General features: G+C 41.2%; 1 protein-coding gene across 1 annotated transcript in view; it reads left to right on the top strand.

Annotated features, from left to right (window-relative positions):
• LOC117751452 (ryanodine receptor 3-like) overlaps window positions 1-20,630 on the top strand; it is a 95,578-nt gene extending 74,948 nt beyond the window's left edge. Inside the window, 34 exon segments of the mRNA XM_034563314.1 lie at window positions 817-987; window positions 1,116-1,175; window positions 1,262-1,396; window positions 1,877-1,989; window positions 3,378-3,474; window positions 4,495-4,604; window positions 5,760-5,811; window positions 5,892-5,945; window positions 6,038-6,137; window positions 6,226-6,305; window positions 6,508-6,584; window positions 7,063-7,136; window positions 7,960-7,977; window positions 8,604-8,684; window positions 8,793-8,881; window positions 8,976-9,104; window positions 9,228-9,332; window positions 10,517-10,598; window positions 10,822-12,134; window positions 12,248-12,306; window positions 12,630-12,801; window positions 12,931-13,017; window positions 13,129-13,323; window positions 13,644-13,774; window positions 13,871-13,913; window positions 14,016-14,143; window positions 14,251-14,311; window positions 14,419-14,565; window positions 15,784-15,918; window positions 16,009-16,165; window positions 16,350-16,414; window positions 17,271-17,371; window positions 18,590-18,641; window positions 19,636-20,630. Coding sequence (XP_034419205.1) covers window positions 817-987; window positions 1,116-1,175; window positions 1,262-1,396; window positions 1,877-1,989; window positions 3,378-3,474; window positions 4,495-4,604; window positions 5,760-5,811; window positions 5,892-5,945; window positions 6,038-6,137; window positions 6,226-6,305; window positions 6,508-6,584; window positions 7,063-7,136; window positions 7,960-7,977; window positions 8,604-8,684; window positions 8,793-8,881; window positions 8,976-9,104; window positions 9,228-9,332; window positions 10,517-10,598; window positions 10,822-12,134; window positions 12,248-12,306; window positions 12,630-12,801; window positions 12,931-13,017; window positions 13,129-13,323; window positions 13,644-13,774; window positions 13,871-13,913; window positions 14,016-14,143; window positions 14,251-14,311; window positions 14,419-14,565; window positions 15,784-15,918; window positions 16,009-16,165; window positions 16,350-16,414; window positions 17,271-17,371; window positions 18,590-18,641; window positions 19,636-19,881 — 4,719 coding nt within the window. The 3' untranslated portion in view covers window positions 19,882-20,630.
• Window positions 20,631-23,433: the final 2,803 nt, after the last annotated feature.

Below are 23,433 nucleotides of genomic sequence, written 5' to 3' on the forward strand. Positions count from 1 at the left end.
ATTGGCTTATATGCTCCCGTCGTTAAGCAGAAAAGCCAATAGCTTGTGCCGCTGTGCTACATAGTCTATAGAGTAGTTACATAGTATCCTGATTATTTGTGACCACCATTCATCACCATGTGTTACATGGTAACTTTGCTCATTCCTCATTGCTTTATGGGCAGAACACGTCTCATCAGGAATAATGAAGCCCGGCCCTTCTGTAGCTAATCATGTGATCACATGCCACCAGTGTGTTTGCAGTTGGTTGTGGTACCCTGGTGTGTTTGGCCAACAGTTACCTCATGCTATTTATATGATGTTGTAGTCGATGTGTGATAAGGTTTTGTGTGTGTCTGTCAGTGTGTGTGTGTGTGTGTGTGTGTGTGTGTATATATATATATATATATATATATATATATATATATATATATATGAATATATGAATATGGAAATTAGTGTTTTCACAGAGCCAGCTGCTTTAATTTGGCTCAACAGTGCAATTTTCCCTCAATGGTAGCATCTTGCTGTTCTAACAGCATCAGTCTGCTAGATCTGCTTTTCAGCTGAGGTGTGAAACTTCTTAATGCTTCAGTGGCACAGATTCAGTCTGGTCACAGATTTAGCTAGGCCTGAAAAAATAATTGTCTCAGTTGCCTCTTCAAAATCAAATGTCGTGGGAGTACAGTACATCCTGTGTGAAATAAGCTCCAATAAAATAGTGTAAATCTATCATTTTAAATGTTAAAGTGCTTTAGTGCAAAATGGTATTTTTAACCTAAGAAAGACCAGCTCATTAGCCGCCATAACTTGGCGGCTTAACACATTTTTTTTCAGTCTGGAGGACAAGACCAGGAGAGGAAACACAAGAAAAGGCGTGGTGAGTTTTACTCTATCCAGACATCGCTCATCGTTGCCGCTCTGAAGAAGATGCTGCCGATCGGCCTCAACATGTGTACCCCAGGAGACCAGGAGCTCATCTCTTTAGCCAAGACTCGCTACCTCCTGGTGAGACAACTTTCATGTGACATGCACACACATTTAGTTCATCCTCGCATTCAACCAAGAACACTTTGAAACGACTACATTTTACAATAATGAAGCTTTACATTCCTGTTCCTGCTGTTGTTTGATAGAGAGACACAGACGAAGAAGTCAAAGATCATATTCGGCAGAATCTGCACCTTCGAGAAAAGGTGAGCACGCGGTCTCAATATCACGAATGTAAGTGGTTATTAAGTTCTAATTACTGTTTGTATTGTTTTTCACATCCTGCTTTCAGTCAGAGGACCCTGCAGTGAGGTGGCAGCTAAACCTGTACAAGGACATAGCGATGATAAGTGAGGGGCCTCCAGACCCTGAGAGGGTGGTGGACCGTATCCAAAGGATCTCTGCTGCTGTCTTCAACCTGGAGCAGGTCGGACTGAAACATTTGTGCATAATCAAACATATTGAGCATATAGAGCTGCAAATGACATTGTGGGAAGGGAATCCACAAGTCAGTCCTGGACATCTTAGTCAGATACAGTCACCTCCACACTTACCTCTCCATTCATCATTGCAAATAATGAAAGCTCTGGTTATTCACATTGTTGTGTATGCAGTAGATTGTCAAATCAAAAAACATTTCATCTCATGTTGGGACAGCCTCAACAAAGCATAGAATCAACTGGGTGTTGCTTCCTGTGCGATTTACTTGAAAACAAAACACAAATTTCAGTAATACTTGAAAGAAAATTACTTTTGACTCTCCCTCTACTACTCAGGCACAGCCAGGCTCACAATGAGCTACCAAATAAATACTTGTGCTGAGCAAAATGACAGTTCTGGTGGAGAATGCCCTTCCAGTGTATATTAATCATGTAATTGTGACACTGACTTCTTGTACTCCCATTAGGTGGAGCAGCCATTGAGATCCAAGAAATGTGTCTGGCAGAAGTTGCTGTCCAAGCAGAGGAAGCGAGCGGTGGTCGCCTGCTTCCGCATGGCTCCACTTTATAATCTGCCACGGTATGACTGCCTCCATTACACCTCCAGTCTCTACGTCTCTGCTGGATTTGTTTAGCCGAAAACCATTTAAAACAGCCTTGAATCCAACACAAAGGTAGTAGACACTAGTAGATAGGAAATTGTGTAGCAATTGTTGTATCACCACCTCTATCTTTGCTGGCCGAATACCACCGCACTTTGTTCATCTTCGGTGTGGCTCGCAGCCCTAATTTGTCTCTGTTCTTGGGTTCTGACCCTGCATTAATTCACAACCTCTCTCCCTCCCTCCGTTGGTAGGACAAATGTCTAGCCCGCAGCTGTTATCAAGGAATAGAAAAAAGGAACACTAGCAATTTCATGCCCTGCTGCTCTGTAACTCAATCACAGCAAGTCAGACAGAGAGCTACACTAGGGAGGAAAACAATTATGAGGCACAACCTGGGGGTGGCCATCTTCAATATGTGCTGAGACGATGCTGCCTGACAGCATGACTCATTTATTCAGAGTTGTTGACAGTGAAATGTGACACGGCATGGCAAATAATTATAAGACGGTATTTACAATGCAGGAACAATTTATTGTTTTGGTTTTGGTTAATAGATTTGTGAGATAATGACGACTCTACCCGAGTTTCACACATTCAGATGTCATCTTTCCTCTCTTGTCTCTCTATTCAGCCTTTGTTCTCTCCACAATGTCACACTCTATTGTACCTCATCCTCTCAGGCACAAAAAAAATAATTACTTCCTGAAAGCCTACCAACATATTTGGCAGGAGATAATGCATGAGAACACAGACTATGACAGTCTGCTCTCCGTGCTGACGGTAACATAGCACTGTTCCTTTGTTGCTACAGTTCTACCTTGCATACCTTTACTAACTGTCCCTTGCTTTCCTTTAGGCACTTTCTATGCTACAGATGTAACTCCTATTCAAATATTCCCGCTGTTTTTTCCACTGGTCCATATCTGTACAGTATTGCAAGGACTAGTTTGACATGTTGGGAGTTATTTGGAATGCTTACGTGCCAAGAGTTAGATGAGTAGATTAATACCAATCTCATGTCTGCGCTAAATGTGAACCTGGACCCATCCCTTAAATGTCAAACTATTCCTATCTGCAGATGTGCATAATATAATAATAATTCAGATAAATTCCTTCATTTAGGCTAGATTTGCAATTTCTGCCTGCTGATGACAAGACAAGTGTGACTAGATCAACAGTCTGGCAGAGAGCATGCATGTCATATTTATGTATTTATAAGCAACATGACACTTCCCTCCAAGGTGACCAGTTGGATGTACCAGTACCCTAAACTAACCAGTATTAACCTCTCCTCAAGGGTTTTGTCCCCTCCTCTGCTCTGCTGTTATATAACTCAGGCTAATCTCCTCTCACCTTTCCTCAGGCATCGCTCTATTAACCTCTTCCTCCTGGCCTATCAGAGAATATGGATAGAAACAGAGGAGTACTCTTTTGAGGAGAAGCTAGTGCAGGATCTTGCTGTAAGTACGTGTGTTATCCCCGAGTGGCGTCTTGTTGAAACATCCTTAAAGTGAACATCCTTAAAGTGCCCCAATTCCACCACGAATCACTGGGTCGCACTCAGTCATCCATATGTGTTTTTCAGATAGACCCCCTTATTTTTGGCAAGCATGACATCACCGCTGATGTCAGAGCCAGCTGATGTATTTTGACCACCTTGTCTCACCCATTGTCGGTAAAATGGCATCATGCCTCGGTGCTGCAACTTACCAATGAAATTTCTGAAAGTTGTGGTTTCTTTCTTAAATTTGAACTATCATAAAACATCACAGCCATGCATTGAATTTGTAGAGAAAGCAGAAGAAAAACACCACGTAGCTGTTTTCTTTACAACTTCATAAAAGTGCCTCAAATATGTCTACACTTTGTGGCCCATGATACCCTACAGTGTAATATGCAGATATAAGAAACACTCATGAAGGCACGCTGGTACTCAACACACCCTACTGTGCCAATGGGTGTATAGACTTTCAAAAGTTATAATTGTAATCTTTATTGTCATTTCATTATTGAAAAAGAAGAATTATATGAAATGAAAGCCACAGGGCACCACATAACAATTTAGGGGTGTGACAGATGAATAACTTTATGATCCAGCCAGCAAAGCATACACATTAGCAGCAACTTAAGAGAGAAATAGTTCTGATGTGTCTGCGATCATGATCTCTGCTCTGATGTAAAATGGTAAGAAGTTTAAGTCCAAACTGGGCTCATGGAGTCATGCTTAACTCCATTTTTCACCTTATTAACACTGTTAATGCTGCACATCATCCGTGTGTCTGCCATTATGTGCACGCTTGTGGTTTATTGTCTGCATGCTTTAAGTCTATCTTATCACCTGATTCTCTAAATGTAAGTGATGTATAGTAGCGGTTAAATGTTACTGTAACTCCTCTTCGTACAAAGTATTTAGAGCTCATATAGTTGATATTGAGACTCCGTGCCTGTGCTCCAGTATTTACTTGCCTGGGTTTGTCCAGAAAACGCAGCCCAAAGTGGAAGAAGAGGAAGAGGAGGAGGTCAGAAAGCAGCCAGACCCTCTTCACCAGCTCATTCTGCATTTCAGCCACAACGCTCTCACTGAGTGCAGGTGAGTACACACTCACACACCTGGCACCAACACACTCTGCTCAAGCTGTGCTACATAATAGTTTGGGCCTGCCTCGTAGCTATTAAAGAGCTGCATCGAGTCTAATCATCGCTGTTCATTTGTCCTGGGATCTTGGCTTTCTTTGTAACCACGAGTAACACGAGAAGATGAAGCTTAGTACAACAGAACGCCTCAAACTGTTATGTGTTTCCAGAACAGTTTGAAGTTTAAAGTTCAAAGACAAACACGCTGATCACTCCTACCTGTCAATCAAAAGGCAGACTCATATTTACGATGCTTACTGTGGTAACAAATCAAGTGGGAAGATGGGTCATTTTCTTATAAACAGTACTTCATCAATCAAATAATGTTCTGCAACAAGAGGAGTCGCCTCCTGCTGGTCATTTGAAAGCTGCCTCGTTTTTTCTTTTCAAATCCTGGAGGATACCGCCTGGTTACTAGTTATGTTGCAGATTAAGATTTGTTTCTAAAGATATGACGATTAAATTATAATGCATTATTATTCATTAAGCTATAAATAAGTAAATTGTGCTGATAATGCCTCACGTTCATTCTACATTCGACATTCTTTGAATGTAGGACTTTAACTGTGTGGCATTAATAGTTTTCTTATTAACTTGAGAAAACATCTTACTACTTCTTCCACTGTCAATCCCATCTCCACATTTACAGTAAGGTCGAAAAGCAAGTGAGCGTTTCCCTGGCGCCCCCAATTCACTCTCTATCCCTGAGAAACACACACAGGTCGGAGGTCACTCCAAGTCAGACATTGGGGAAATAGTCTTACTCGCAAGGGAAGAACACAACCTGCTCACGGTCACATTGAGGGACATACAGTCTGGTTTGATGCTGATTGCAGTTGGCTATCCAATCGTGTGGCCTAGAGGGAAGTGAAGAAGAGTTTGATCATAGTCAAAGAGAAGTGTAGTCATTGAGACAGCATGCCGAGTCTGGAAGCGCTGTTTGCTTGTTTCATAGTTTATTAATATGTGTCTTGTGTCTCGTTGAGCAGTTCTCCAGATTTCAGAAGATCATATCAACAGGAAGAGATTCCTTACTTTATAGTTAGACAATATGTGATTGTGTGTTACAAAAGGTTTAACCACCAGATATTTATCTTCCTGTTTTTGTTAGTTCTTTGGAGGAGGATCCCTTGTATATTGCATATGCAGATATGATGGCAAAGGTACTTCATTCTCTAAATTTATTTTCCTGAAATGCATGCAGCTAAATTCCACAGGTGTGACATTCTGCTTTCTCTTTCAGAGTTGCGATGAAGGTGAAGAAGAAGAAGAGGAAGAAAAAGAGAAAACATTTGAGGTGCTCTTGAATGCTCAGGAACACTGTTCTGTCTTTCATCTCTTTTTTTGAAGCATATTCAGAAGTGGCGCTTACTGATTTACTTCCTACAGGAAAAGGAAATGGAGAAGCAGAAGATGCTGTACCAGCAAGCCAGACTACATGATCGAGGAGCTGCAGAGATGGTGCTTCAGATGATCAGTGCCAGCAAAGGTGGGAAGAGACACGTTTACCTTTCTGTCTTCTCATAACTTCCACCTTTGGTATCGCCACTGTATGATGTATGATTTGTGGTCATCAGGTCGACTTGGTGCTATGGTGACTTTCACCCTCAAACTAGGTATCTCCGTCCTCAACGGCGGAAACATACTGGTGCAGCAGGTACACGTCTATCGGCATGCACAACATTAACCTTCTAAATGTGCCCCTTTGTATTTCTTGTTGTAATGTTTGTTCATTTTTTAGCTGACAGGCTGTAAACTTGGACCAAACATTTTTCTTTAGCAACCGATTGGCAATGAAAAGCTCTCTCGTTAGTAGCATCTTTAGCGTCACACTTTTTTGTGCTTTTATTTTGATGCAGAAAATGCTGGACTACCTGAAGGAAAAAAGAGACGTTGGCTTTTTCAAAAGTTTGTCTGGACTGATGATGTCTTGCAGGTACAACCGATTATCACACACAACACACCTGATTTACTTTTTGTTGTGTTTCGCAGCTGCAATTTAAAGGCCAACTCCACCAAGTATACGCTGAGGGTCGGTTTACTTGTCACAGTTGTGTAATGTCGTCTGTGGCTCCGGTGGAGCTTTGTCAAGTCTGAGTCAACCCTGATGATGTCATCTGGGTTATCTGAGCTTGAGCTTGGATCCTAGGATTGTATAACAGAAGGCCTTATTTACAGACTGGGGCTGTTGAACGATGTGGGTGTTTACCAATCGGGTGGGTGTTTACCTTTAGATGATGAAAAGATGCTATAGGTTGAATCATGGTACATGTAGAATCCAGTGTTTTTACCTATTTTAAGGATTACAAGTCAGGATAATAACTTCATGGAGTACCCCCTTTAAAATGCATATTGCAGAAATACAGAATTTAGAAATGAAATGTGTCATATGTTTGGTATTTAATCTCTTACAGTGTCCTGGACTTAAATGCATTTGAAAGGCAAAATAAAGCTGAAGGTCTGGGGATGGTTACTGAAGAAGGATCAAGTAAGTGAGGATACTAAACGTGATAAACGTCTCTGAGACTGAGATATTTGTAAACTGACAATGAAACAGAGGTTATGGAATGTCTAGATTTATTTCTGCAGCAGACTGACCTTTTTCTGCCACTCGGTGTAACATATGTGGTCGAGACCACGGCGCCAGCGATCAGAGATGTCGCTGAGGACAAATGTAGAAATCTTCTTGTGGCTCATTCTGGCTCATGGAGTTATTGTCCTTTTAGTCAGGCTTGTAATCAGCTGCAAGACGAATGACAGAGCATTAGCTTGACGAAACAGCTGCTCGTTAGTTCGCCGTTTGTGCGAGCCCATCTCCATGTCACGTGTGTCACTCGTGTGCCTCGTTGTACGTCATCCTCATGCAGGCAAACCTGTCCTCCTGTATGTCGAAGTCCTGTCTGGGCCTCAAAAGCACTCAGTCACAAGTACATCCACATGAAAATCCACATTTAATCAGAGGTCTATTCGATCTGATGGGTTGCATACAGTATTAAAGATATGCATGCATATTCCAGCTCATTTTCACATCATGAGGTCAGGCATAAGTGATGGTGACTATTAAGTCTGTCTAACCTGTAGTCCAAACACCTGCCTAGCGGCAACCTGTACTTGATGTCTTTGTTTAATTGTAACCGCATGTCAATGTCTCAAATCAATGTGAGTATGAAAAAATATATCTATAGCGCTATCACTCTCTCCTGTTCCTACTTCTTCTGATTGAATATCAATGTCTGCTCCTTTGCTTATGTCTGCTTTTGTTTTGTTTGTTTGTTTTCTTCTGATCATGTTTTTTATCTCATCGGTCGCAGTCAACGTGAGTGAGCGGGGTAAATACATGGTTTAGATTCTACTCATCCTATGCAATGCTGACATCTTGATTGCTCTCCGTTCAACTCCCTTTCCTCATTCCCCTCCAATCCTTCTCTACCCCCATTCCTCCTTCTCCCTTGTCCTGAATGCATTACAGCTACTTCCTTTGTACCTTGGACCGAAGGAACGCATGCATGCTTCTATGACATTCGGATAGATTGTTCAATCTATGGTCAGGCGCCCAAAACTGATTAAAATCTCTCCACTTCTTCTTTCGTAAGAAGACAGTGCTTGTCATCTGTGTGGGACCTTTTATTTTTAATTTTTTTTGATGGTACTAACCAGTGTGTAATAAGAAATACATCTCCCAAAGCTTTGTTTGTAAGAAACAACAACACTTTGCTGGTGTTTAACAACAAAGCCCAGTTTTATTCATATTCTAACGTTGTTTTATTTTGTGAAATGATGCACTATACGTCGTCTGAACCTCAGATATAGTGCACATAATTTAATGCCGGTAGATAGCAGCTTCATAAGGAAGTGAAAGCTATGCAAGCCCTTATGCCTGTACTGACATTAAAATAATGGGTCTCTGACCTTCTTATCACTGAAAGAGGCAGTTAATCTCATTTCCTGTCCTCAGGTTCCAAGGTACTGCAGAATGATGAGTTCACAAAGGATCTCTTTAGGTTTCTGCAACTTCTCTGTGAGGGCCACAACAATGGTAGGTCGACACTTAGACGAGCTGCATGTCACTAAACAACAACATTTTACAAGCTGAGTTAATGTACTCAACTACAATTGTTTCATCTCATTTTGTCAAATGTTTTAGATTTTCAGAACTTCCTGAGGACTCAGACAGGGAACACAACAACAGTTAATATCATCATCAGTACTGTAGACTACCTACTAAGACTTCAGGTATATTATTATATTATTACAGATCTATAAAACATATATATTATATTAATTAATTATTTCATGTGCAAAATCATTGTGTTCTTGCTCTTTTTAGGAATCCATTAGTGATTTCTACTGGTACTACTCTGGTAAGGATATTATAGATGAGGCAGGTCAGAGGAATTTCTCCAAAGCACTGGCAGTGGCCAAGCAAGTCTTCAACTCTTTAACGGAGTACATACAGGTACCATACACAGCACCCTGCACACAAACAAGCATTAACCCGGAGCTTAATAGTCTGATTTTGACGCTCTGTGGTTGTCTCTCCTCTCTTTGTACCTACTGTGCTGTATGCCGTGTGCTCCAGGGTCCATGTATTGGGAACCAGCAGAGTCTGGCTCACAGCAGGCTGTGGGATGCAGTGGTGGGCTTCTTGCATGTTTTTGCCAACATGCAGATGAAGTTATCCCAGGTTTGTGTTTTATATATGCAATAAAGTGGTGGTGCTGCGATGTTTTTGTACTGCACTGAAGTACAGTTTTGAGGTACTTGTACTTGTGTAAGTCTATTTTCAATCCACTTCATTTATTTGGCACCTACTAGTATAGTTGCAGTTTAAGATATTACATTCAAACCATGATCATTTTGTAAAATGTGATACTGTTTTAGAGATTAAAGTATGCGTGAGTTTATTAAGTGGTGACATTAATTCCACTACATCAACTGCTAGATTGAATTTATGAAAAGATGATCTTTTTGTCTCTATTGGACAGTTTTATTGTATAGATATAGAAATAAATTACAGCGAGGAGAGAGGGAGGTGGGAAACCTGTTGGAATCGAATCGAAAGGGTTTGCATTAATGTTTGAGCAGATATTTCATCTTGTGTTTAAGCCATAAGACATTCAAGTGCTTTAACTGTATGGTATGTGTATTAACCATTTGGCTCACAGATGTTCCCAAGATTACATTTATACTTGATAATACTCAAATAAGATAAAAAAATGTAAACAAAATTTAACTTGTAATGGAGTGCTTTTGAATGGTAGTATTGATACTTAAGTTAAAATCTGAATATTTCATCCACCAATGTCAGCCAGAGGCTCGGTTACAATATCTGCAGCCACTAGAGGTCTCTCTAGACTCAGGGATAGCCTCAGGGCTACTTCATTACAATCGCATATGCCATTCCACTCAGCTATATAATGTATAATGCCATCATCTATATTTTCTCCATGCCCAATAATCCATGAAGGGGATGAAATCCGGCAGCCTAACCCTATCTCATGGTCATCAGAAAGGACAATAGTAGCCAGTATGAGGGAGAGCACAGGTGGAGGGGTTCGAATTGAGTGGATCAAAGTACGCCTCAGATTTATGGCATGCTGAATACAGACTCCATTGAGACCCTAAATGAGTCAGACTGACTTAGCCATCTGCTCTTAGACAGTAAAATATCATTAACTCTGGTGATGATGTATGGACGTTGCCTAGAAAGTCCTTTTGGGCCCCAGCACGGCCATTGTGGGTCAACCTTGATCTCTCAGGGATATTAAACAGGGTGGAAGATCTCTTACAGGAAGGCCATCAGTAGTCTGTATGATATACTGTAGTGTGTCACAAGGTTTCCCTTTTTTTTTTGTCTTCTCCTCACAGGACTCCAGCCAGATTGAATTATTGAAGGAGCTGCTGGACCTGCAGAAGGACATGATCGTCATGATGCTCTCCCTTCTCGAAGGTTTACTTTTTTGATGACTGACCATATGAGCATATGACCCCAGCAACACTAGTTTTCAAGGATATTGTCTCTTATATGACTTTCATCAAACAGTTTTGTTTGTGTGGAATGTAATTAAATATTTTGCAAAGTAGTTTAGCTTAATCTGCATGGATTATTGCGGCTTGTCATTGTCATTGTGTGTACTGACCTTGTGTGTGTCTCTTTCTCCATTACTTCACAGGTAATGTTGTCAATGGTACCATTGGCAAACAAATGGTGGACACCTTGGTGGAATCTTCCAGTAACGTGGAGATGATCCTTAAGTTTTTTGACATGTTCCTCAAGTTAAAGGACTTGACCACCTCGGACAGCTTCAAGGAGTACGACCCTGAGAGGAAAGGGGTCATCTCTAAGAAAGATTTCCAAAAGTCCATGGAGAACCAGAAACAGTATTCTCAGTCTGAGATTGAGTTTCTTCTCTCCTGCGCTGAGGCTGACGAGAACGACATGTTCAACTACGAGCAGTTTGTGGAGAGATTTCATGTGCCCGCCAAGGACATCGGCTTTAATGTAGCTGTGCTGCTGACTAATCTCTCTGAGCACATGCCTCATGATGCTCGCCTCTCAACATTCCTCGACCTGGCTGAGAGTGTTCTCAGCTACTTTGAGCCTTACCTGGGTCGTATTGAAATCATGGGCGGAGCCAAGCGCATCGAGAGAGTCTACTTTGAGATCAGTGAGTCGAGTCGCACCCAGTGGGAAAAGCCTCAGGTGAAAGAGTCAAAGCGGCAGTTCATCTTCGATGTCGTCAACGAAGGGGGTGAGAGTGAGAAGATGGAACTGTTTGTCAACTTCTGCGAGGACACAATCTTTGAGATGCAGTTAGCTTCTCAAATTTCAGAGCCGGACCCAGTGGAGCGTCCAGAGGAAGACGAGGAAGACAAGCAGATTGTGGTGGAAAACCAAGAAGAGGAAGAGGAGGAGATTGTGATGTTGGAGTCCTCCTCTGCTTTTACAGTTGCCTGCATCTCCTTGAAAAAAAGCCTCTGTCACTTCCGCCAGCTGCTCACTCTCAAGAGCATGAGGCGGCAGTACAGAAAATTCAGGAAGATGAGCCTTAAGGAGATGGTGCGAGGCTTCTTCTTTTTCTTCTGGATGATCATCACGGGCCTCTTCCACTTTGTCTACAGCCTGGTTTGGGGTTTCTTCCATATCTTGTGGACCACTATGTTTGGGGGTGGCCTCGTCGAAGGGGCCAAGAACATGAAGGTTACGGACATTTTGGGAAACATGCCAGACCCCACCCAGTTCGGGATCCACGGAGACGTGTTGGAGATGGAAAAGATGGAGGCGAGTGAAGCGTCTGCGTTGGCGGAGATGGGTCAGATGGCGCAGGGAGATGCAGGAGAGGCAGACCTGATGGCTGAGCTGCTGAACATACAGCCCAAGAAGGAGGGAAAGCACGGGGCAGAGCCAGGTTTGGGGGATGTGTCTGAGGTGGTGGTGGGGGATGCTCCGTCCATTGCTAGCGCCGTCAGGCAGAAGAAGGCGCAGGTCCAGTTGAATATTCTATTCCTAATCATCATTTCCATATATATCTATAGATCTATATATATCTATATATATATCAGAACACACTGTTTCAGTGATTGATGTATTTCTTATAGTTGGCTGCAAAGAAGACTACTGTAAATGGAGACCACAAATCGGATTCAGAGAAAGGAGAGTGAGTGTTTTTAATTGGTTAATTGTCCTTCCTCAGTGGATCAATTGATACATCTTCTGTGCGATTATACAATCTTTAAACATTTTCTAATGACGTGTTGCTGTTTGCCACAGTTTCTTTTTTACATTCAAACATTTTCAAGTTCTCGCAAATGTCAGATATTTAACTGCGTGTAAGTCCTTAAGGAATGTGATGTATGGATGAGTTCCAAGAGTAGACTCTGGCTGTCCTGTGGTTTTATTATTCTCATAGGTCACGTTCTCATTCATTACCTTGCAGCAGCATGTATTTGTCTGTCATTAATAGCAACATTCCTGTTGCAGTTCAGATGATGGCGAGAAGAAAGACCACGACAAGGCTAAAGACGAAGGCCCTCCTGAGCCTTTAGTGGTGAAAAAAGCCTCGAAGAAGAGGATCGGCCAGAAGAAAGAACTACCGGAGGTCTTCATGGCCAGCTTCTTCGCTGGCTTGGAGGTCTACCAAACCAAGATGCTAGTGAGATATTTCCCTCACAGCTGAGTACTCATCGAAAAAATTCGATGAGTACTATAAGATTAAATATGAGAGAATAAAAATCAACTTGTAGCATATATACAACTTATTCAAAATGTATTGTTTTCACAGAATTACCTGGCCAGAAACTTCTACAACCTCCGCTTCCTGGCGCTTTTTGTCGCCTTTGCTATCAACTTCATTCTGCTCTTCTACAAAGTAAGCCTGATATCAAGGTCTAATTATGTGTCCAGCAATGTATACAGCATCAGGGTTGAATATGCTTTAGTAAATATCTTTTTAATGTTTCATTCTTGTCATGTCTTTCAGGTGACCGGTGATTACTCGGACGATGAAGACCCCTGGAATGGTCAAGGCAGAGCTGGGGAGGAGGAAGATGATGGTGCACTTGAGTATTTTGTCTTGCAGGAGAGCACAGGTTACATGGCGCCAACGCTTCGCTGTCTGGCTGTACTACACACTATCATATCCTTCCTGTGTGTAGTGGGGTACTACTACCTGAAGGTACACCAACACAAACTGACAAAAAAAATACACTTATTTTATTTTCCTATATTAATTTAGCATTTCTGCACATGAGTAAAAACAGGAACAATAAACATGTTTTTCAAGATTTTAAAACAATTTGATGAGGTTTTCTTTTTCGGTATTAGCACTTGTGTGTTGTGATCACTGACATACACACACAGTCATGCACTTCCTGTCGCTTTTAGACAGACTGTATATATACACTGCATGCTGATATTAAACACTACAATGTATGTAAATGTATGTTATTTCCTTTACTGCATTAATGATGCTGCCACATTGCCTTTCTGTCCAAGGTGCCCCTGGTAGTGTTTAAACGTGAGAAGGAGATAGCGAGAAAGTTGGAGTTTGCCGGCCTTTACATCACAGAGCAGCCGTCAGATGACGACATCAAAGGACAATGGGACAGACTGGTTATCAATACTCCGTGAGTCACCTGCAGTATAGCTATTCTACTGAGTCATTATCTTTTATAAACAACGGATAGTTGCTGATTTGTTTTTTTGTGTGCTGTTTTTAACAGTTCCTTCCCCAACAACTACTGGGATAAATTTGTCAAACGCAAAGTAAGCTTATTTTTTTGTGTAATCTGTTATGCAAACACACCACAGACCCATCTGGTGATACTTATTCGTGTGCCTTTGCATCCATTTTGCTGCTATTTGTAGGTAATTAAAAAGTATGGCGACCTTTATGGAGCTGAGAGGATAGCAGAGCTGCTGGGGATGGATAAGAGCGCCCTGGATTTCAACCCTACAGAGGAAACGGTTGCCAAGGAGGCTTCACTGGTGTCATGGTGAGAGATTAGACAGATAAAGAGCAGTCAGGCTCGAATAGATGCTTGAATAGAGGTCGAATAGAAAATATGAGACCCTCATATCAACCTTTTATGTTTTTGGCCAGGTTGAGCTCAATCGACACTAAGTACCACGTGTGGAAAATGGGGGTGGTGTTTACAGATAATGTAAGTTTGAATACTGGGATGAGTAATTTCTTTAAGGATGGCAGAGTGGATGATTGTTATTATGACACGTTCATTCTGATCAACTTGTCATTGTGTTTCTCTGCCAGTCCTTCCTGTACCTCGTATGGTACACCACCATGTCCATCCTCGGCCATTACAACAACTTCTTCTTCGCTGCTCATCTGCTGGACATCGCCATGGGCTTCAAGACCCTGCGCACCATCCTCTCCTCTGTCACACATAATGGCAAACAGGTAAGGATGAGGAGGATGCAGGTCTTCTTCCAAGCAGCAGGGGGCACTGCAGTTAGTTTTCGGGGTAGGTCTAACCACCTCCTGTCTATTCCCTGAAGAGCAACCACAAGCCACTTTTATCACAGTTTCCACATTCCGGCCCCTTTGATGGCGTTTGTAGTAATATTAGCAACAAGCCTAAATAAATGTCTTATTTTAATTAACCGAGACTTGATCTGTGACCGACTGCTTGATTTTATTTTGTAATGGATTATTTTGGACAAGAAAAGAAACAAACAACGTTAAATATAATTGTGTAAGCTGCAGGATTTTTGAATAATAACATACATCTTCTTTTAGCGTTTTTGACCACCAGAGTACTTTAATATGCTAGGACATTAGCAACATGGCCATCCAATTCAATGTTGTGCCTGGTCCCCTGAGTAATCCTACTCACCGTTTAACCCTGACTTGTTTCCCTGGGCATGGTTGGTCCTGGCAGGTATCACACCTCTGTCACCTTCTGTTCAACATGTTGTAATGGATAATCAATGTTAACATTATTCAAGAATGTGTCATCTAATCAATATTTTGTTGTGTCCATTCGTGTATCTTTACATCCCATAATTGCACCTCTCCTTCACGAGATAATTGAGAGAACTAAAGACAAAAGGAAGAGATACAAGTGGAGGAAGTGAGGATACGTACTGTAAATGTGAATTTAGACCCAGTATTCTTTGACATTTGAGTTCAAGTGGCTCACTCCCAATGCTGACTGTCTGTTCTTGCAGGGGATTCTCATGTCAACTGCCCAGAGGCACAAATCAAAATTGAATGTCACCTCAATCTCAAAGGGTGGAAACCCCTCCAAATGGCGAGGCCACGAGGAATCTGTGCGCTGATCAGTCGCACCGTCGATGCAGTTCGCTGCTGCTTCCGCTGCTGTCATCAGTGTGGAAGCTGCGTCTGGATGGAGTTTTAAATCAGACATACACATTTATTTCTCTAAATATAAAACCGATGTGTGTGCGATTGGCTACTACTCATCCCTTCCACTCATTTGAACTCTTCCCTTCTCACCGCCTGCTCTTCGGTCGCCGCCAGCAATCCCATTGCGTTCCACACAGACAACGAATGAGAGCTGGCAGCTTTGTTTCGTGTGTTTCGACACCAGAGTTCATACATAGACAGGAAGTTGGTGGTGACATTTCACTGACTGCCATCTGCGTTTCTCTAAAGCTGGTGTTGACAGTGGGCCTGCTGGCAGTCGTGGTCTATCTCTACACTGTGGTGGCCTTCAACTTCTTCAGGAAGTTCTACAACAAGAGCGAGGATGAGGATGAACCGGACATGAAGTGTGATGACATGATGACTGTAAGTATCAATCACATGTATTATTGATTAGAGACACCAACGCTCCGACTCAAAGAGGTCTGTACTCACCCTCCCTCTTTGTTTTCACAGTGTTACCTGTTCCACATGTACGTCGGGGTGAGAGCAGGAGGGGGCATTGGGGATGAGATCGAGGACCCAGCTGGTGACCCCTATGAGCTCTACCGCATCCTATTTGACATCACCTTCTTCTTCTTTGTCATCGTCATCCTCCTGGCCATCATCCAGGGTACGCTCCTTTTGTAGCCAGAAAAACAAAGACAGTGATATTCCATACAGACTTTGCAATACTCATCACAGTCGTGGCTCCACATGGCACTCCATACTGTATCATTAGGAAGTGATAGTGTAACATGGCGGTTTCACAGTTACGATATATGATCTGCTCACAGCGAAATCCTTTGTGGTTGCAGGTTTGATCATTGATGCCTTTGGAGAGCTGAGAGACCAGCAGGAACAAGTCAAAGAGGACATGGAGGTGAGAGTCCAGTTAATTCTCACCCATACTTGTTAACCTATGGAGTGCTGAAGGGGAGGGGTGGGGGGGGGGGGTGTATTTACTGTGTGCTAGTGAAATGTACTAAATTAAAGCAGATAATTGTATGATTGCATTTTTTAAACATGAACTGTAAATGCAATCATATTAATATTGTATCATATTAGATGAATTAATATATACACTATTGTATGTTGTAAATGACCTCAGTGCTAGGTATGACACATTCTTTTAAAGAGGTGTGATTGGTAGATCAAACAAAAGAAGAACAAAGCACTCGTAGTGGTAATGCAAATAGAATGGAGAGTCAAATCAATAACATCATGTAATTTAGTCTCTATTCAGACATGGTGTATTCATGAATGTTAATGAACATCTTTGTTGATTTAATTGTAAGCTTGAAACACTGGCCCCTCTTGTGCAGTAGCCTCTTCACATGTATTTGCTTACGTTGAATCACTATGCTGGTAAATTAAGTACTTCATCTATATACCAACGGGGCATAATGGCTCATCGTTCATCAGTTCATTTTTGGCGGATCTTGTCTAAACTGTAAGGAAATATTCTTAGAAATGTTGTTATAAAAGTACTGGAAAGCTTTAGGAATATGATGCCGTAGACGGGAGAAAATAGATATCTAGTTAAAAAAATGAGTAAATGAAGTTAGCCCAGATGACATCATTATAATTGTTATTTTTCTGAAAGACTTTCTACAACTGTTGTACAAGTAAACTGACCTTTAGGCGTAAAATCAGAGGAGTGCCCCCTTTTTAAAAATACAGCAAAATGTCGATAAAAGAGCAGGTGCTCTTATTATCTTTTCCCCTTCTGTCGTCAGACCAAATGCTTCATCTGTGGGATCGGTAATGACTACTTTGACACAACGCCTCACGGCTTTGAGACTCACACCTTACAAGAGCACAACTTGGCCAACTACCTGTAAGTATCCCGCTTTCAAGCATTTTATGCAAATCATCACGACGATGATGATAATCGTCTGTCGCCGACATGCCTTGCATCTTTTCTGTAACGGAGCCACATGATTGATGGCTCTAGCACGTTACCACAGCATCAGGGCCACAGCCACTGATAGCCGCAGTGATCCACAACACTAGATCCCTTCAGGTATTCGTTCCATCTGTCTCCGTGTTTCCCCGCACTCCTTGCTTACCCAGTGTTTCAGTGTAATGCCCGTGACAATACAAAGTCTCAGTCCATTTGCTCTCACAGTCAGCTGGCCGGAGGGTGTGAGCGTGACCTCATTATGTTGCTTCATTACTATTTAATGCGATGCACTTTATTGGAAAATATGCTTGTGATGGCGTGTTCTTATCCAGTCTTCATCGTTATTTGTCAGGCTACGATACCCACTGAGATGCTCGGTCCAATTGACATTTACACTTGATTTGGTAAAACAACAGGTGATCCGCTGATGTTTCTTCGTTTGACACGTGCTTCAGAAATTGTCTCCAGTAACACACGATGTGACATTTGCTGTTAATGCGATGTTGGAGAAATCAGATGTGCCTCAGCAAAGAAAAAGAAAACCAATGAGGTGGCACCATTGTCATATCTTGCAAAAACATAATATGTTCAGCTTTGAAAGCTTTATAAGCTATTCCAGCTTAAAGCTGATTGTTAAATGCCTACATGGTCATGCCCCTTCCCTGCTAAATGAATTTGTTACAAGACACCAGCAGAGTGAACACACGGGCAGTAAACAGGAACTGTCGTATTGCGCAAAAGCATGAAACTGTCTACCAACAGAATTGAAAATGAAAGACAATTCTAATGTTTTTAATAGAGGTATTACATCATGGTTAAAAGAGAAACAACATTGTTCTCACACCGAACACCCCTGTAAACACACTTGTACTTTGTGTATGTATCTGTGTATGTATTTGTGGATGTATTTTCTTATTTTCTCTTTAAAAAAAACTCCTCTGGACAGGTGCTGTAAATTAGCGTTTTGCTACAAGCACTTAACACAGTGCATCTAGTTATTGTTCTAATACCACCGTGATGTCCAGATCAAATAAAGTCAAGTCAAAGGTTGTTCTACTCTCAGATATGTAGGTAGGAGGATGTGAGAGCTTGTCAGGCTTTTTTTTGGTGTGACATTTTTGTTTTGTCTCATTGGCCTGGATTTCTCTAAAGGTTTTTCCTGATGTACCTTATCAACAAGGACGAGACGGAGCACACGGGCCAGGTACAGTATGACTCCACCAATGACCTCAGAGCCATCTGCAATCAACCGAAAATAATGCAATTATAAGAATTGTTATCCTGTCGCTGTCAGATATATTGTGTCTGTGATCGAAGGGAAATACCTAATTGCAGTATTTCTGTGTAATATTTTTTATTTGAATTGTGATTTATTTTCTTTTAATTAACTGCACACCTTTATTTTTTGTCTACTTGGTATTGAATAAGTTGGATAAGCATTTTCACAAACATATCTTGTTTCTACAGATAAATGAAGCAGTTACTTGTTGTTTCAGTCCAATGTTCCACAGAACAATTTACCAATTTTGCTCAATTATCAGGATATTACATTTGTGTTGAACAAATTGTCATTTATTGATCATATTCAAATATATAAATATATATATATATATATATATATATATATATATATATATATATATATATATATATATATATATATAAAGTAAAACAATACCACGATGTGCTTAAAAGATGAATTGTGACATTTTGTGTTCACCACTTCTGTCATTTATACGACACAACTACGTAGCTACCTGCTTGCTACCGGTCTGAAGTTGATATTCAACATTATAAATAAATAAAATAATACAGAAACAACTTGTTTTACAAATATGTACACACACAGGCATTGAAAGCATGATAACCAGACAACCGCCACAATTAATTTTCGGTAGTTTTGTTAGCTCACAGAATTCATGTTATTTGACTACTGCTGAGTAAATGTAGGCATACATTTGTCTCTAATGACATAATGCTACAATTACAGTTGCATTCTTTGAGAGAAAAGTCAACAGTTTATCAACTTTAACTTAACATCTGCACCCTATTAAAATAGTTTTTTTCAAATCACAATTTGATATGGAATAATGTGATTGTTCAGCTCTTGTCTATTCATGAATGGCATATAACGTTGGTTATGTCCAAATGGTTTATCGCTTAGGTGTAATTTAGATAAACTCTTCCCTCTCCTGCAGGAGTCCTATGTGTGGAAGATGTACCAGGAGCGCTGCTGGGATTTCTTCCCCAGCGGGAGATTGCTTCCGCAAAACAGTACGAAGACCTGCTTGGATAGAGCGATGCCTCCTCTTCACCTCTGTTCTTATCCAGCGGGCTGCTGGAACATGTGGTTCCACACACAGCTGCTGGACTACAACACCACACAGTCATCCCTCCAATGCTTCAGGCTGGCCGGAGGAGAGACAAACTACTTTTTAATCTAAAAAGAGAAACGTCTCCGACCCGTGTCAGTGCCAGTCTAAGAGGATACGATATGTAACTTTCCCAGACATTTAGTTTTTTTGTTGTTTTGGGACTCGTCTTTGACAGCGTGTTGCCTTTTTCTCCACATAACCCCAAGTCATTGCACAATTATTTATTTTTGTCTTTTGAGGAACACTGGGTTGTGTGGGGTTATGGGACAATGTGTCAGTCATATTATGCACAAGAACCCAACTTCAATATTTTGAGAATGTTGAACTTGAGACTTAATGCCAAAAGAAAAGTGAGGAGTTCAGTAGATTTACATTGTGCGCAAAAAATGTGACGTGAGAAGTTTTTTTTTCAGATGTTGTAACCTTGCATATTGAGATACGGTTTAGAATGAAGTGGCAAAAGGTTTATAATGTAGGATTAAAAAAATGCCTAATTTTTTCATGAAGTGCCTTACAGTACTGTATCTACATTACAATGAAGCTATGCAAAACCTTTGTTTCTTCTTTATTGTATGTAAGTACAGTAATTCTTCTGGAGCAGTAACACGTAGCTGTCCTGATACGTAGTTTTGTGGCTGAACTTTCTCATTTTTCAAAAAAGCATTTGATTTGACAGATTATTGTTTTTGCTGAATGCAGCCTAACTGCAAGTGTTCAAGGTACAAAGTGTAAAAATAAATCATCAGAATTTACTGATCGCTTTCAAACAGAACAAAAATGTAATTGCTATTGTATGGCCATTTATATGTAGTAGCTTTGCGGATCTGTGCATTTCTTTTGATGGAAAAAAAATAAAGAAATCAATGCAAGAAATATCTCCGTTTGTGCCATTCATTGGGATTTGATATTTAAAATACACCTACAATTAGTACATTTCAACTGTTCACCTCGCTGTTCACATGAGCATCAGAACAGGACACGTTATTTCAAGTCCTGAAGCTCTGAGCCAGTGAGTCACATCGGTCTCAACATTGGTGAGATGCAACAGCTGCCTCTGCAGCTAATCCAAATCTTTTCAAAATAAGATACCTACTGTGTGCAAACAGCCCTCGGCTTTAGGTCTAAGATCATTTGACTCACTCCAAACCTCAAAGCTATATAGTAGCCGTGACCGTCCTGCAGCTTTTAATTACAGTGTGGTAAGTAGATGTGCACTTCTGGTATGGTCAGAGAGGTAGGACGAGACCCCAGCGGGCTGCATGATGGAAGTTTTAGCCCTATTACCCTTGGTGCCACCTGTCAGCTTGCATCATGTCACCACACCTCAGGCTGCACACAGTGCGGCAGCCTGCTGCTGAGTGCAGCTCTGCCTCCTCTACTTACACCTGCAACAGCTCCCGCATCTTGTGGTTCAAGCAAACTGCTGAGGAAATGGTGAGAAAAAAAGTGACTTATTGGCATCATTCTTCTCAAAATGAATACTTAATACTGCAAGATTGATAAGCCACGTGAATAACTATTTCTCAGAGAGAAAAAAAGACAAAGCTGTTAATTTCTGTTAATGTGGTTTTGGGTGCACTGTGTAGAAAATTGATAAGCTCAATTGAAATTGTTAGTTATCATATTCTGTGCTCTAATGAGCTTCTGCAATATTTAGCATCTATGTGTCCATTGTGGGAATAGGAGAAAACAATAATGTGTGAAGTCACGGATATGATCTTTCTGAATAATTTGAAAGCTGTGGGAAGCCTTTCTCAACATGAAATGATAACAATTACGCCATCAAATAACTGGAGACAGATAATACCTATTCAATTCTAATTTATTATCTCTGGTGGCAGCAACATTAGGTAAGGCCTATCATTTTGCTCTCAAATGACTTGTTGAGGGAATTTATTCCACATTAGTCGGGCATATATTAGAAATATTGGACTTTTTCATGATTTTAAGTATGTCAAAATCTGATTCTGTTTGCAACAAACCTGAAATATGCCAATGTGATATACAATTAGTGAACGCATAATCTGGTTTTGTGTAATATACCCTGTACAGGCACAATAAAGAGAGGTTTCTGATGAGGTTTGTTTTTCTCACTCACTGCTAAATTCAGGTAAATGCATTCTGCTCTCTAGAAATACAAGAACACTTCCTCTAGAGACCATCTTGCAACGGGATCACACGAGCCGCAACGCCAAAATGGGCCTAAAGTCTCCACTTCCTGGCCCTCTAATTCCAGCTACCTATCTTCGAACTTGGCCTTCATTTTGATCTCAACTATGTTTTTTTTTGACGGCATCTTGCACAACTGCCACTCTATCTTTTATCTTGGTTAAAAGATCTGTCCGCAGAATTAGAAACACTTGGCGTCGAACTCAGAACCGTCTCTCTGGTGGTTCCTGCTACATCAGGTGTCTCCAGGACCACCAGGGCCCATGACGACACGCGGACTCACACGGTGACAACAACACAAGTGTCGCTGTCGGGCTCCCCTGAGAAGGACTGACGCATCAGAGTGCCTTTCACAGTTACTCCATCATGTTACCTGGGACAAAGCACAGAGAGAGGGTCATTTAGCGAGCAGCTTGTTGCCAACAGCTCCTCACACACACACCAGGGGCTTGATCTCCAACTCAGAGCTGTTATTAAACAGGACACATGGCCAGAGAATGACACAACCCAGGGGACATTTTACACGTCATTGCACCGATGTCCTCTTCAGGTAGAAGACACTGACAGCTTTCTATCATTTAGATGACTCTAAAACGTGCATACAATGTTTGTTTTGGTTGACATCTGTGGTTTAAAATGACATTAAACTTACAGTGCCAATTAGGAAATATTAACCCCCTATATCTGTGGCTTTCAGGAGGCAATCGTCTTTTGTAATCTTGCCTGTTTTAATGCTAAACCCCTGAAAGCCGTATCCGGCCTGTTAGCTCCCGGTGCGCAGCGCGGTGCAGGGTCAGGCAGGTATTGTGCTGTTGATGCATCCCATCAGTGTTTGAGCCTTTCAGTCAACACCACACAACAAACAACAACTCGGTATGAAGAGGACGTTTGGGTATTTCCCCTCTTCAATAAACAAGCTTAGTCTACTCCGAAGGCCTTTCATGGATAACTTTTTTTCACTTGGTCGTTCTGGTTTGCCTCTCTCATTCCGCTTACCTTCATTAAAATTGTCTATTTGAAAAACAGCCAAGAGCTAATCCTGAAAACGACCAAATATATCTAGAGATCTGATCATTTTTAAAGTCTCATTTTAAGCATAAAAGAAGCAAGTTTTGGCCGAAATTGTCATCACAAGGACTGTTGACAAACATGTCAAGCTCGTAATACAAGTAACACAAAAGGATCAACATATCTATATCTAATATGGAGAGGCTGGAACAGGAGAATGTTTTTTTGATGAAGAATTACTCAACTTGATTATCAAAATAGTTGCCGATTAATCGACGAATCCTTTCAGCTCTTTTGACAACTGAGCAACTCCATCCGCTGGGGAAGACCATGTGATGTGGTCGAAAGCTAAAAAAGTAGTTGGCAAACCTCATGCTGTGCTGATGTCAAACAAGACATTATACAATCAGACTTCACTTGATTTGATTGATAGGTGTTACTACT

Source organism: Cyclopterus lumpus, chromosome 22 (genome assembly GCF_009769545.1).
Source record: "Cyclopterus lumpus isolate fCycLum1 chromosome 22, fCycLum1.pri, whole genome shotgun sequence".
NCBI lineage: Eukaryota > Metazoa > Chordata > Actinopteri > Perciformes > Cyclopteridae > Cyclopterus > Cyclopterus lumpus.